Below are 15,019 nucleotides of genomic sequence, written 5' to 3'. Positions count from 1 at the left end.
TTCTTCCAATCTAATTACATACATACTTGTGGAGAAACCAGGAGTACCATAATAGCATGCAACACTGAACAAAACTCAGAATAGCAAATGTATATTGTTTACCTGTTTTGTGGAGTGTAACAGGGTGCTGAGCAGAAAGACTGTAGAATCCGCCCCCTGCCATGCCAGCCCAATTTAAGTGAATAAATTGGAGCTGGCTGGAAAGAACCTGCCCTAATTGGGGAATAAGAGCCAGCTGCCAGCCCAGTTAGCCCAGAGCTATATAAGAGGCTGGGAAGAAGGAAGCCTGGGTGGTGGGATGGAGTAGAGCAAGGGAGAGCAGGCAGGGAGAACGCCCTTCCCTCCTGGGTTCAGACACAAGGAACCCAGAGCTGTGTACACTGTATGGTGAGAAGGTGGTGGGAACACAGACTTGTAAATAAAATCACCAGTAGTTTCAGAACCAGAGGGACTCTGAGTAACTTTATCGGCGCCTAGCAGAGGCAGGAGCCAGGAGAGCCAACTGTGCTCTGCTACACGGAGCAATGTAGAGGACTTTTTTTTTTCTTCTTCTTCAATCTATTGCCTGTGAAGGTGGGCAGCTTCCTTTACAAAGAAAGAATGTACCACCTCAAAGAAGGCCTTGCCCTTAACATAAAGATGTGCTATATCGTTCAGGTGTGCTATATGTCTCTCAGAATAGAAGTAATGTACTAATGCTTGCTTTTCTCAGATATTTTTATTTGGCTTAGTCAAAACTTCAATACAACTGTTATTTATTCATCCTGACTTACATATTTCTGTATTTTTGATTAATGCATATTTTTAAGCTTATATAGTGGAAATATTTCATACACAAGTGCTATGCAGATATCTCTGAAAAGAAGAACTAATTTATTCTTCTAGTGCTTCTGATAAGCTGATTAGTCATGTTCCTTGTGGGCGGTGATGTTAAATCTGGCCGATCCATGGGGGCAAATTACATGAGAGTGCAGAAATTATTTGTTACCTCAGTCTGCGCATAGAACAACCCAATATTTTTCAGCATTTTTATATGAAGTGTATAGTTAAATTGCTCATTACTCTAGATATCAGTGTGTATATAAGAAAGAGAGCTTAATTCTTGACTCTTTAGTACAAGACTCAAGGAGGGTGGCTTTATGCCATCCTTATGCTCCTTGATCTCCACAGCTACCACAGGCTTGTTTCAGGGTTGTTCTAACTTGAATCCACTGGTAACTTCTCCATGTTCTAACATGCAGCAGTATTTCTTTTCCCTGCCCATGTCTCCAACACATTCTTTATACCAGGGGTTCTCAAACTGGGGGTCGGGACCCCTCAGGGGGTCACAAGGTTATTACATGGGGGGTTGTGAGCTGGCATCCTCCACCCCAAATCCCGCTTTGCCTCCAGCATTTATAATGGTGTTAAATATGTAAAAAAGTGTTTTTAATTTTTAAGGGGAGTCGCACACACAGGCTTGCTATGTGAAAGGGGTCACCAGTACAAAAGTTTGAGAACCACTGCTTTATACCATGGAGGCCAGGTTAGGGTTGTGTAGAGCTAGCTATGCTGGCTCTTTGTCAGTTAGGATTTCCTCAGGAAGTCAGTTAAGCTGGCGTTAGTGGTCTCTTGATGGCACAAAGAAGCCTCATAATGGGCCTGGATCTGTCCCAAGTGTTTGTTTAAATCATTCCCTCTTGCTGGAATATTGTTCTTAATAATAACAATAGTGTACACTTACATGAAGCTTCTGCATCCAAAGAGCTGATTGACAAACACTGTGTTAATCACTGAAGGACTCTGGTGAGGTATTCCCATTTTATAGAAATGAAAATCTGAGGCAGACAGAGGTGGTGACTTGTCACAGTGCGAGTCTATGGGAGAGCCAGGAATAGAATGAAAGAGATTTGACTCTGATTCCCTAACCATTTTTGTCAAGCAAGGATTTTGTGTGGTACACCACAATATCTGTGCAGGCACATACTGTACTCCTTCAAGCAGCTAAGTTTAAAAGTTGACCAACCTTAACATTTTAATAATAGTTACGAACTAGTGAGGAATGCCTGTTTTTAAATATTATATGCATATTTTTAAAATACCTCATTCTCACTGACTTAAAATAAAGCTACAACAAAAAAGGGACTGTATTTGATGAAACACAAAAAAAAAAGTCTAAGGTGAAATCCTGAAAAATGGCAAAACTCCCATTGGCTTCAAGGGGCAGGATTTCACCAGTAGTGGTGTTAGCACTACTCACTCCATTCCTTGGTGCTTTACAGCACCCATTTAGTATCTGAACATTCTTTCGGAAGCTAGGCATATTCTTACTCTCATCATTGGCAATGATAGCTTAGAAAGAAGTAAACAAAAGGCAGCCATGTGGTCCTCTATTTCATTAGAGAGATGAGGGGAAAAAACAACAACAACATTATTTAGTAGTTGGGAAATGTCTAAATTGTGTGTGTGAGAGTTCCTAAGACAGTATTACAAACACACAGACAAACCATGCTCTCTCTCAATACAGATGAAAGCCAAAAAATCTTTCTTCTTCTAGTAGAGTATCCAATTTGTTTGATATTTGATATGTTCTGTCCTGAGTCCGTATTTTGATCTGTCTCTCTGCAGCTTGGTTTTTGCCACAGTTGGCTTGAGTCCCATTCTGCAGAGAATTAGGCATGGAATCTACTCGGGATTGGCACACGATACTGACTGTAACCATCTGCCATAGTTTTTGAAGATCTTTTAAAAAAGTGCATTATGCAGTTCTGCCTCTGTGTAGCTGTGCTGAAACTAGGTGGAACATTTCAGTGTATCAGCCCATTTATGGTTTTAAAAATCTCACAGCTGCAGTAACAGCAGCATATGGAGGTATAACCATCTCCATATGTGATATTACAGGTTTCCAGCTATGTTTTATTTCTACCTGTTAAAAGGTGTGTTCTTTGACTTTGTAGAAGAACTTATGATTTCGCTATATTATCTTGTTCCAAATACTAGAGAATTTAAAAAGTCCTATAATTCTTCAAGCATGTGATTACAGGATACTGGCAATTATTGAAAATAAAAATACCAGTAATACGAAGCATATCTTACCATTACATTTGTATGTAAAGGTTTGACTCCATTGGGAAATTCTGATGTCAGGAAATCATGAAAAACTTGACTTATTTATGTAGTATAACCTAAAGCGTGAAATATAGAGATATCATAGAAATGTAGAGGTGGAAGGGACTGTGAAAAGTCATCAAGTCCAGCCCCCTGCTCTGAGGAAAGACCAGGTAAACCTAGACCATCCCTAACAGATGATTGTCTAACCTGTTTTTAAAATTGTGGGGAATCCCCCAACGATGGGGATTCCACAACCTCCCTTGGAAACCTGTTCCAGACCTTCACTACCCTTATAGTTAGTTTTTTTCCTAATGTCGGACCTAAATCTCCCTGGCTGCAGATTAAGCCCATTACTTCTTGTCTTATTTTCAGTGGACATGGAGAACAATTGATCACAATCCTCTTTATAACAGCCCTTAACATATCAGTTGTCTTTTCTCAAGTCTAAACATGCCCAGTTTTTTAACCTTTCCTCATAGGTCAAGATTTTTTAAACCAGTCATCTTTTTAGTTGCTTTGTTCTGGACTCTTTGCAGGTTGTCCACATCTTTCCTCAAGCGTGATACCCAAAATTGGACACAGTACTCCATCTGAGGCCTCACCAGTGCCAAATAGAGCAGGACCTTTTACCTCCAGTGTCTTACATAGGACACTCCTATTAATACACCCCAGGAAGATATTAACCTTTTTCACAACAGCATCACATCGTTGATTCATATTCATTTTGTGATGTACAATTAATCCTTGCATCCTTTTCAGAATCCTCACCCTTTATTCCTCATTTTGTAGCTGTGCATTTGATTTTTCCTTCCTACGTGAAGTACTTTGCATTTGTCTTTACTGAATTTCAACTTACTGATTTCAGAACAATTCTCCAATGTGTCAAGGTCCTTTTGAATTCTAATCCTGTTCCACTCCTTTATCCGAGTCATTCAGAAAATATTGACTAGTGCCAGACCCAGGACTGATCCCTGCAGGACCCTATTATATATATCCTCCCAGTTTGACAGCAAACCATTGATAACTACTCTTTGAGTATGATCTTTCAATCAGTTTCATACTCAGCTCACTGTAAGAATACATTGTGGTTCTATTTGGTCACCAGCTTTTTTTTCTTTTTCTCTGTTCTCTCTTGGCAACCGTATATGCTTCCATGATTTCAACTGCTACATTTATGTGAATGATTCTCAAATCTACTTCTATACTTTGGTCAGTCTTACATTTTCAGATGTCTCTTGAAGTGTCTTAGATGTCTCATCACAATGTCCATATTTTCCAAAATTGTGAACTTATCGTTCCTCCTGATTTCTTTCCTTTGTTTCTTTTCTCTGGCTGACAACTCTTCTATCTTTCCCATCTATCAATCTTGCAACCTCTATGCTATGGTCTGCATAAGAGAGGAATTGTTTCACCCTCTGAGTGATAGATGGAGAAAGTTATCACTGGCCTCCACTGTTATCTGATAGTCCAAGAGAAACAGTAGATCAGCATGAGCCATAACTTCAGTTTGTGGACTTTTGCCACTGATTTCAGTAGAACAGGGTTAGAAAATATTGTACATGACATTGAACAAAAGGCAATGCTCTAACCCCAGCCAATTGCTCCTAGATGTTTTCCCTGACTACCAAGTTTACTACTTTGTATATGTATTTAGTGTAAGCCCACCATCCGCACCCCTACTGTATTTCTGTCAAATGCTGGGAAATGAAAGGGACTAGAGTACTAGAAATTAGTTAAAAGGAGATGTAGATTTCAGTCATCCAAATACTGGTAACACTATTAGATAAAGTATGCTGGTAGATTATATTGGCATTCTGTATTTGCTGCTCACTTTCTCCTTTGCTTTGGGTACTACATGTTAGTCTGCTCTGTTATTAAACCCATTGCGCTGAATATGAAATAAAGCATGTAGAAATAAGAACTACAAAACTAATAATCCTATTTCTAAGAGGGAATGTACAACTGGTAATATGAAAACTGCTGCACACGTATTTCTATACAGCTATTACGTGTGTGTAATGCTCCCTCATTCTCCTGGTCGGAGGGAGGCCACTCAGGCTAGTCCTGTAGGGTCAGGACCAGAGTCCGTAAGACAGGTAAAAGCCCCAATAGGGCTGCGTGGTAAATAGTCAATACCAGGCTTTAGCCTGGACTGGGGTAGCTCAAGTAGTCAGCCCTTAACTACAGTCTATCAGGGCTGGCTGAGGCCTGGGCGGAGCTCAGGCAGACAGCAAACACATCGCCTCTAAGGGCTGGCTGGGGCCTGGGCAGAGCTCAGGCAGACAGCAAACACACAACCTCTAAGGGGTTGGCTTTGGCCTGGGCAAAGCCCAGGCAGCCAGCAAACAAACAGTCTCTAAAGGTCAGTGGCAAGGGAGCTCCTGTCTTGGGCTAGAGATTCCTTGCACCATGTAAGGGGTCAGCCGCCCCGGGGTGGGGTGGGGTGGCAGGGGGACGTGGGCCCACCCTACTCCACCGCATCCCAGCCCAGGGCCCTGGCAGGGGCAGGATTGGCTGCCCCCTGTGTTGGCGGGGATCCATCCGCAACACGCTGACTGAGCCACGCCGGGCTCTGCAGCTGGCTGCTCCTGGCTGCCCCTGGGCTACTTCCTGCCTCCCCGGGGTTTGGTACCTGCGGCCTCCAGGCCTCTTCTGGCTCTTTAGGGTAAACTGCAGTGGGTACTCCGGGCCAGTTGTCGTCCAGGTCTGGGGATTGGGAACAGCCAGGTGCAGGCTCTTTTCGGGGCCTCTGGAGAACAGGCCGGGCGTCGTCCTCCGTTGCAGGCTCTCCCCCAACTGTGCTGCAGGGCCGGCCTCTTATACTTCCGGCCACGCCCCGGTACTTCTGGCGAGGGGGGCGGGGTGATACAGTGTGCAATATATATATTCCATGCTATACCACTTTGTGCGCGCGCGCACACACACACACACACACACACACACATATACATTTTTCTATATATATATATAATATAAAATCTAGTAGGACAGACAAAATATGCAGTTATAAAGAATATCACTTCTCTTTTTCAAACTAAACATTGGTGTAAACCTAATAATATAGTATTGTAATTGCGATCAAAACTTTTGTATCTTGTGTGAGATTTTACTAGATTGTAAAGGAATTCTGACCTTATTCTCTTGACAATTCTTGGATATTAAAGTACTCTTCTTTGTTGGTAATGTTTTTAATATACATTTATTTCAGGGCGTGGGGAAAAACAAGATTGTTGACCGATTCCTTCACCTGTTAAATAGACCCAGAGAATATTTACAGCTGCATAGGTAAGAATGTCACTTTACATGATTTGTTTGTTTCAATGTCATCTTTATTTTCACTGCTGAGCTTTTAGATGTTTACATCTCATATTCCTGAAGTTTTATTTATTGTTTATTATTTGTAGTACTGAGTGCCATAGTTAGATCGATCTAACTCTTGGAGTAGATGCAGCTATGTTGACAGAAGAATTTTCCCTGGACCTAGTTGCCGCCTCTTGGAAAGATGGATTAACTAAACTGATGGAAAAACCCCTCCCTTCAATGTAGGAAGCGTTTACATTATGCTGCTGCAGTGGCACAGTTGCAGCGCTGTAGCAGTTGTAATGTAAGTATGCTGTAAGCTCCATTTTCAAAAGCATCTAATCCTGTTGACTTTCAATGGGACTGAGGGCTTATCTACACAAACATTTAGTCTCAACAAGCTGGCATGTGAATCTACCCCATACTAGCCTGCCGCATACTAAGGGTATGTCTGCACCACAGCAGCTACAGTGGTATAGCTATGGCGCTGCAGCTGTGTCACTGTGTTGTAGATACTTCCTACATTGATGGAAGGGATTTTTCCATCAGTGTAGGTAATCCAGCTCTCTGAGATGCTGTAGCTAGGTCGTTGGAAGAACTATTCAGTTGACGTAGCTGCATCTACAGTGCGGGATAGGTTGACCTAACTAAATTGCACAGGGTTAAAAAATGTTCACATGGCTGACCAATGTAGCTAGGTCAGTCTAATACTTATTTGTATTAAGTGTCTGTGTAGACCACGGCTCAGCAACCCTTGGCACGTGGCCCATCAGAGAAATCCACTGGTGGGCCGGGATGGTTTGTTTACCTGCAGCCTCCACAGGTTCGACTGATGGCAGCGTCCGCTGGCCGCGGTTCACCGTTCCAGGCCATAGGGGGGCTGCGGGAAGCGGTGAGGGCCGAGGGATGTGCTGGCCGCCGCTTCCTGCAGCTCCCATTGGCCTGGAACGGTGAACCGCAGCCAGTGGGAGCTGTGAGCGGCTGAACCTGTGGATGCTACAGGTAAACAAACCGTCCTGGCCCTCCAGTTGATTTTCCTGACGGGCCGTGTGCCAAAGGTTGCCGATCCGTGGTGACCCTGCTGATGCGCATTAACTATTCATTAATGCTCTTTGATCTAGTCCTGTTTGAAATGGGATTTATGTAGTTTAACTAATCAATCTCAAATTCATACCTTTTATTAATTTAGATTAACTTTCCTGCATGTCCCCATGTAGACAAACTGTAAGACATTTTTTGAAAATTTTACTTTCAGTAAATAGTACAGGGGAAATAGAAAAAAATAAAATAAAGTGTAACTGTAGTAGGTCCTATTATAAGATGTAAATATACATTATGAAAAATTCCCCCAACTCTTTTCTCAGCAAATGGGTACCTATCCAGCTAAAAATGTGGTTGAAATATTTTTTGTTTCATTGATACAATATCAAAAGGAGTTCTAATGATCTACCCAATATACATATCCAGAAGTTAATTTACATGGTGTAAATTGAATTTTGAGGGATTATTTAAATGATAGAATATCTATTATTCAAGCATCAGAGGACACTTTCATAATCAGAGTCGGTGAGCTGATACCATGAGTAATTTTGAAGTCACATTTCATAAATAGATTTGTACATGATAATGATAAGGGGAACTGAAAGGCGGAATAAGTAGGATCCCTTCTGACATTTGGATGTATTTGTATTAATCCTGATTCACATGCAAGGGGTAATACAAATAAATCATAAATCATTCTTCCTAGCCTTTCTTACCATTCTTAGCTGACTTTTTTCTTACTTTCCTGAGTGTCATCTTTACATTTTATGTATTTTTTTGTTCTCAGACACTAAACTTGGTACTCACAACATTAATTTAGGAGAAACATAGATACAGTTAATAGGGAAGAACCTCCAAAACATGTTTGACTAACAAAATATCACTTACATTTCCTTCAGTGTAAGTTATTTCCTGTACTTTAAATGTATTTTAATGCCTCATAACAAGTATACACATAAATAATCACATTTATTTATAATTAGAAATGAAATCCTAATTAAAGACAGCTTCTAGGGGCTGTTGTATAACACATCAATAAAACCATACATTTAAAGTACATAAATCGCATAACCTCAGTATGGCAGTGTAACAGGGTGGCTCACCTTTTAATGGCTGGCAGGCTGGAGCTACTCTGATTACAGAATGAGTCACACCTGGGAGAAATCAAGGTGATTGCCCTATAAAAAACAGGACAGGGCTGCAATGAAGGGGAGGGGCTCAAGAAATTGTAAAGAACTAACAGAATATGAAGGCCTCGTCCGTGGAAGTCCCCAAGACCAAAGGAGCTGTGACAGAGAGGAGCCCAGGAGGCTCCTGTGGGGAAACTTGAATGGAGTTTGGGCCTAGAAGAACTGGGAAGATGGACTGTGAGAACAGACTGGGAGAGAAAAAGAGCTGCAGCTGTGAGAGAAGACAGCAGAATGAAGTATGGACTGTTGTGTGGTGATGGACTGTATTTTGGGACCCTGAGAATTGTTAAGAACTGCTGCTGATATTAAACCAGCCCTAGGCAGGGGGTGTTATTATCCACAATAAAGCTCGTGTGCAGTTATTAAAGGACCTGCAAGAAGGGGCTAAATGGGACAGGGTGCCTGTTATCCTGGCTATGAAGGTGCTCTCAGTCAATGGCTACCCCATTACAATCAGACATACAACCTCTGGCTTTGAACTCATAAAATAAGTATGGCTGGGCTAAATATGGGAGACCTCCAAGGAAAAAAATTTGCAGTTAGTGGTGAATATAGTAAGTGGCACTCTTCCTTCTAAGGCAGTATTGAGACATTAAGGACCCCTTGGCATTTTTCTTTACAAGAGTGGGAAGTGTGTAGAATACTGGCCAAATTGTTATTTGGATAATTACATTCTGCCTATAGTTCCAGTTGCGTATTTTATTTTTTTACTCGCTGTTCTAAACTGTTTTGTAGTGTTTGGTGCTGGTTAACGGTTGTCACATTTCTCTCTAGAAGAGATTATCCTTAAGTTAATGGTGAACTGATTCTTATATAGAGATTAAAAATCCATTGGTAAAGTTAATATGGAACTTTGAGATCCCTCTAGATGAAAGGCACTATATAAATGTAAATTCATAGTCAAGTATTTAACATTTTTTTAAAATTATAAACTGTTGGTAGTAGTATTGTTCTTTTAATAGTCTTTGTCTGTCTTATCACTTTTGACATTGCTAACTTTTATGGTCTGTTATATTAGTAGTATAAAAAATTGCCATCACGTGAAGAGAAATGAAATATTGTGTATTAAAAAAAATTGAAGCCAAAGTTAGTAGAATGAATGACTCTAAAAGTGCAGTTTTATTTAAATGGGGGTTCTGTGTGTGGAAAAGCCTTCATTGTTTTGAAGAAAAATTGATGTGACAGCACTTATTTAAAAATTACAAAGCCTCTCATGGCAAAGAGATTTTGCAATGGAAAAAAAATTAAAGCTTTTCAGAAGACTCAGGGAAAAAACGTGCATTGTTAGACCATAAAACCCTTCTTGGCACTGATGAGAGTAACAGATAAATGTAAGCTCCCAGCTGCTACACAAAAACAGCATAAGAAGGTACCATCAAGTTCAGTTCGCTGGCTCCCTTGATGTAATAAAATGGAAAAGAGTCATTTTGCTTCTCTTCTTCTATCACATTAGATGCTAATTATATATGGAGAAAGGCTTTTGCTGGAGTACAAATATCTTCTATTATTTAAACATTTGGTTCTGCATCTCTTAGTTTTAAATATATTTCCACTATCAAGCTGCTTTTTCTAAAGCAACAGAGGGTCCTGAGGCTTTCTAGAGTTCACTTGAGGCACTGATTCTTTCTGAAGGAGAGCTCTGTGTAAGCTCGAAAGCTTGTCTCTCACCAGCAGAAGTGGTCCAAAAATAAATAAATACTACCTCAACCACCTTGTCATCTCACTGGTCCATCCTTTCTGTTAAGATGCCACCCTTTTTTTTTGTCTAGAGATATAATAGTTATCCTTCCATTTCCATTATAGATTCTTTCCTTTGTGTGTGGAATACTGACTCAAGCTCTTTTTGGATGGAAGAAAGTTCAGTTTCTTGTCAAGGCTGTACAACTTGAGCTGTAGTTAATCAAATTTAAGAGGGGGTAAAAAGTTTCAGCAGCTAGGGACTGTGGAATTCACCCCAGTTTATACCAGTTTCAGAATGCATAATCCAAGAATGGGGTCCAAGGTAGTAACCAGGACCTTGCAGAAGACCTCCAGGACCAGTTGATAGAACAAGTTAAGAGGGGTCAATCAGGGCTGGCCTTACCATGAGGCGAACTGAGGCAGCCGTCTCAGGTGCCAGACTGTGGGAGGGGCGCCATAGTGTAAAATATTGTGTCTGCTGCTGGTGCATATGTATTCTCTCTGCTCTAGACGCACAGAGATGGTGGAGTGCTGTGCTGGAGGAAGGAGGGCACAAGAGACATAACAGGCAGGCAAGAGAAAAGGTGAGAGGGAAGAACAGAAAGCAGCAGGAGCTGCAGGGAGAGAGAGGAGGAGTCTCTTATGTACCTCTCTAGCACCCCCAGGAGCCTGGACTGATTAACACCAGCTTCACAGGGAGCTTCCTATTTCCTGCTGCTTCCCTGAACCCACTTGAGGAGAACAGGCAGTCAACTGAAGTAGTAGGAGCCAGTTAGGCCCTTAAAATGCTGATATCTTCCCTCAGTCCCTGCTACCAGCCTGCTTATTTGTCCCCTTCAATTGAGTGTTGAGAGCCACTATTGCTGGCACAGAACAGCAGTCATGAGTGAAAGAAGAAAACGCCCCTCTGGGGCAACATTCAGAAAAAGCAAGCAAGCAAAGGAAGCTTTTCTATCTAAGCAGGAAGGAGCTCTCCTGAGATCCATAGACACAAATGTTCACAGTGAGCCTTCCGGACCCAGTGAGGATGTGAGTGGTGAGGAGATGCCTGATCTTCCAGTTAGTCAGAGTACAGGTGACCTGGCAGCTACTGCAGCATCCATATCTTCATCTCAAATGGATGTAACCATGCACGTTCCTGAAGAAAAGTGTAGATCAGAGAAGAGTGTGGTGGAGGCTCAAGAAACAGCTGCTTCAGAGTTTAGTTCCTTAACTCTAGATGATCCAGGACTGTGGACCCACTTGAGCAGTAGCCTGAGGGACTTCTTTGTACTGAATGGGCCACAGCAAGTGAAAAACTTCATGTTCCCCAAAGACAAAGGAAATCAAAGTTTCCATCCAACACATTACTGGTGTGAAATCCCCAATGGTGGCAAAGTGGAGAGGCCATGGCTTATGTACTCAAAAACCCAGAATGCTGCATACTGTTTTTGTTGCAAACTCTTCCAGTCTAATGTTCCAGACACATTGGGGTCTACAGGAACAAAGGGCTGGAAAAATCTGGCTAGAAATTTGGCATGCCATGAGAAGGCAGAAAATCACCAGAGAGCATTCCATAGGTGGAAAGAGCTTGAGATGAGACTAAGGTTAAAGGCCACCATAGATGACCAGCATCAAGAAAAGATTGCATCAGACTCTCTTTACTGGTAAAATATTTTGAAAAGGCTCATTGCCATTGTGAGAATGCTTGCTACCTAGCACTGCGTGGCACTTCAGATCAGCTGTATGTGTTAAACAATGGAAACTTCCTTAAAATTGTGGAGCTGATGGCTGAGTTTGATACTGTACTCCAGGAGCATCTAAGAAGAGTCACCACCTAAGAAATGTACACACACCATTACATTGGAAAAACAATTCAAAATGAGATCATCCAGTTACTGGCAACAAAAGTCAAACAGAAGATTGTGGCAGATCTGAAGTCTGCAAGATATTATTCTGGACTGCACACCTGACATCAGCCATACGGAACAAATGACTTTAATGGTGCGTTTTGTAACAGCAACAGAACCTAGTGAAAATGTCACTGCAATGGTGAATGTCAGAGAGCATTTGCTAGAATTTATTGACATTGATACTACAGGAGCTGGTATGACAAATGTGCTTCTTAAAAAGCTGGAAGATACAGGAATTGCAATAGCTGACATGAGAGGTCAGGGCTATGATAATGGTGCCAACGTGAGAGGAAAGAACCGAAGAGTGCAGACACGGATCCGAGAGTTAAACCCTCGAGCTTTTTTTGTCCCATGCAGTTCTCATTCATTGAACTTGGTGGTTAGTGATGCAGCATCAACTTCTAGTGAGGCTGCTGAATTTTTTAATGTAATTCAAAGCATCTATGTATTTTTCTCTGTATCAAGTCATCGATGGCAAATTTTGAAGCAACATCTAGGAACATCCTCTCTGACACTGAAACCACTGAGTGCCACACGATGGGAAAGTCTCCCTGATTTCTGCTGGGAGAGCAATACAGCGGTGCACAGACAATCCAGGAGGTTTTGGGAAAGTGTAGGGGACAATTTCCTGGTGCAAGTGCTTGAGGAACCAACTAGGGGCAGAGCTCTTCTTGACCTGCTGCTCACAAACAGGGAAGAATTAGTAGGGGAAACAAAAGTGGACGGGACTGGGAGGCAGTGACCATGAGATTGTCAAGTTCAGAATCCTGACACAAGGAAGTAAGGAGAGCAGCAGAATATGGACCCTGGACTTCAGAAAAGCAGACTTTGACTCCCTCAGGGAACGGATGGGCAGGATCCCCTGGAAGAATAACATGAGGGGGAAGAGAGTCCAGGAGAGCTGGCTGTATTTTAAAGAATCCTTATTGAGGTTGCAGGAAAAAAACATCCCGATGTGTAGAAAGAAGAGTAAATCTGGCAGGCAACCAGCTTGGCTTAACAGTGAAATCCTTGCTGATCTTAAACATAAAAAAGAAGCTTACAAGAAGTGGAAGCTTGGACAAATGACCAGGGAGGAGTATAAAAATATTGCTCAGGTATGCAGGAGTGAAATCAGGAAGGTCAAATTGCACTTGGAGTTGCAGCTAGCAAGAGACGTTAAGAGTAATAAGAAGTGTTTCTTCAAGTATATTAGCAGCGAGAAGAAAGTCAAGGAAAGTGTGGGCCCCTTACTGAATGAGGGAGGCAACCTAGTGACAGAGGATGTGGAAAAAGCTAATGTACTCAATGCTTTTTTTGCCTCTGTCTTCACGAACAAGATCAGCTCCCAGACTGCTGCACTGGGCAGCACAGTATGGGGAGGAGGTGACCAGGCCTCTGTGGGGAAAGAAGTGGTTCAGGACTATTTAGAAAAGCTGGATGAGCACAAGTCTATGGGGCCCGATGCGCTGCATCCGAAGGTACTAAAGGAGTTGGCGGATGTGATTGCAGAGCCATTGGCCATTATCTTTGAAAACTCATGGCGATTGGGGGAGGTCCCGGATGACTGGAAAAAGGCTAATGTAAGTGCTCATCTTTAAAAAAAGGAAGGAGGAGGATCTGGGGAACTACAGGCCAGTCAGCCTCACCTCAGTCCCTGGAAAAATCATGGCGCAGGTCCTTAAGGAATCAATTCTGAAGCACTTAGAGGAAAGTAGTGATCAGGAACAGTCAGCATGGATTCACCAAGGGCAAGTCATGCCTGACTAACCTAATTGCCTTCTATGACGAGATAACTGGGTCTGTGGATGAGGGGAAAGCAGTGGATGTGTTATTCCTTGACTTTAGCAAAGCTTTTGATACGGTCTCCCACAGTATTCTTGCCAGCAAGTTAAAGACGTATGGGCTGGATAAATGGACTATAAGGTGGATAGAAAGCTGGCTAGATCGTTGGGCTCAACGGGTAATGATCAATGGCTCCATGTTTACTTGGCAGCCGGTGTCAAGCGGAGTGCCCCAAGGGTTGGTCCTGGGGCCGGTTTTGTTCAATATCTTCATTAATGATCTAGAGGATGGTGTAGACTGCACCCTCAGCAAGTTTGCAGATGACACTAAACTGGGAGGAATGGTAGATATGCTGGAGAGTAGGGATAGGATACAGAGGGACCTAGACAAATTAGAGGATTGGGCCAAAAGAAATCTGATGAGGTTCAGCAAGGACAACTGCAGAGTATTGCACTTAGGACGGAAAAATCCCATGCACTGCTACAGACTAGGGACCGAATGGCTAGCCAGCAGTTCTGCAGAAAAGGACCTAGAGGTTAGAGAAGACGAGAAGCTGGATATGAGTCGACAGTGTGCCCTAAAAGGCTAACGGCATTTTGGGCTGTATAAATAGGGGCATTGCCAGCAGATCGAGGGACGTGATCATTCCTCTCTATTGGACATTGGTGAGACCTCATCTGGAGTACTGTGTCCAGTTTTGGACCCCACACTACAAGATGGATGTGGAAAAATTGGAAAGAGTCCAGCGGAGGGCAACAAAAATTATTGGGGGCTGAGGCACATGAGTTATGAGGAGAGGCGGAGGGAACTGGGATTGTTTAGTCTCCAGAAGAGAAGAATGAGGGGGGATTTGATAGCTTCTTTCCAGTACCTGAAAGGGGCTTCCAAAGAGGATAGATGTAGACTGTTCTCAGTGGTAGCAGATGACAGAACAAGGAGAAATGTTGTCAAGTTGTAGTGGGGGAGGTTTAGGTTGGATATTAGGAAAAACCTTTTCATTAGGAGGGTGGTGAAGTACTGGAATGGATTACCTAGGGAGGTGGTGGAATCTCCTTCCTTAGA

The 15,019-nt window shown here is 42.4% G+C and overlaps 1 protein-coding gene across 1 annotated transcript in view; it reads left to right on the top strand.

Annotated features, from left to right (window-relative positions):
* The window catches only part of VWA8 (von Willebrand factor A domain containing 8), a 264,570-nt gene that overhangs the window by 122,892 nt on the left and 126,659 nt on the right, over positions 1-15,019 (top strand). The window contains 1 exon segment of the mRNA XM_054013957.1: positions 6,299-6,375. Coding sequence (XP_053869932.1) covers positions 6,299-6,375 — 77 coding nt within the window.

Source organism: Malaclemys terrapin, chromosome 1 (assembly GCF_027887155.1).
Source record: "Malaclemys terrapin pileata isolate rMalTer1 chromosome 1, rMalTer1.hap1, whole genome shotgun sequence".
In the NCBI taxonomy this organism is placed as follows: Eukaryota; Metazoa; Chordata; order Testudines; family Emydidae; genus Malaclemys; species Malaclemys terrapin.
Note: the sequence above shows the minus strand (reverse complement) of the source record. Positions and strands in the feature narration are given on the sequence as shown.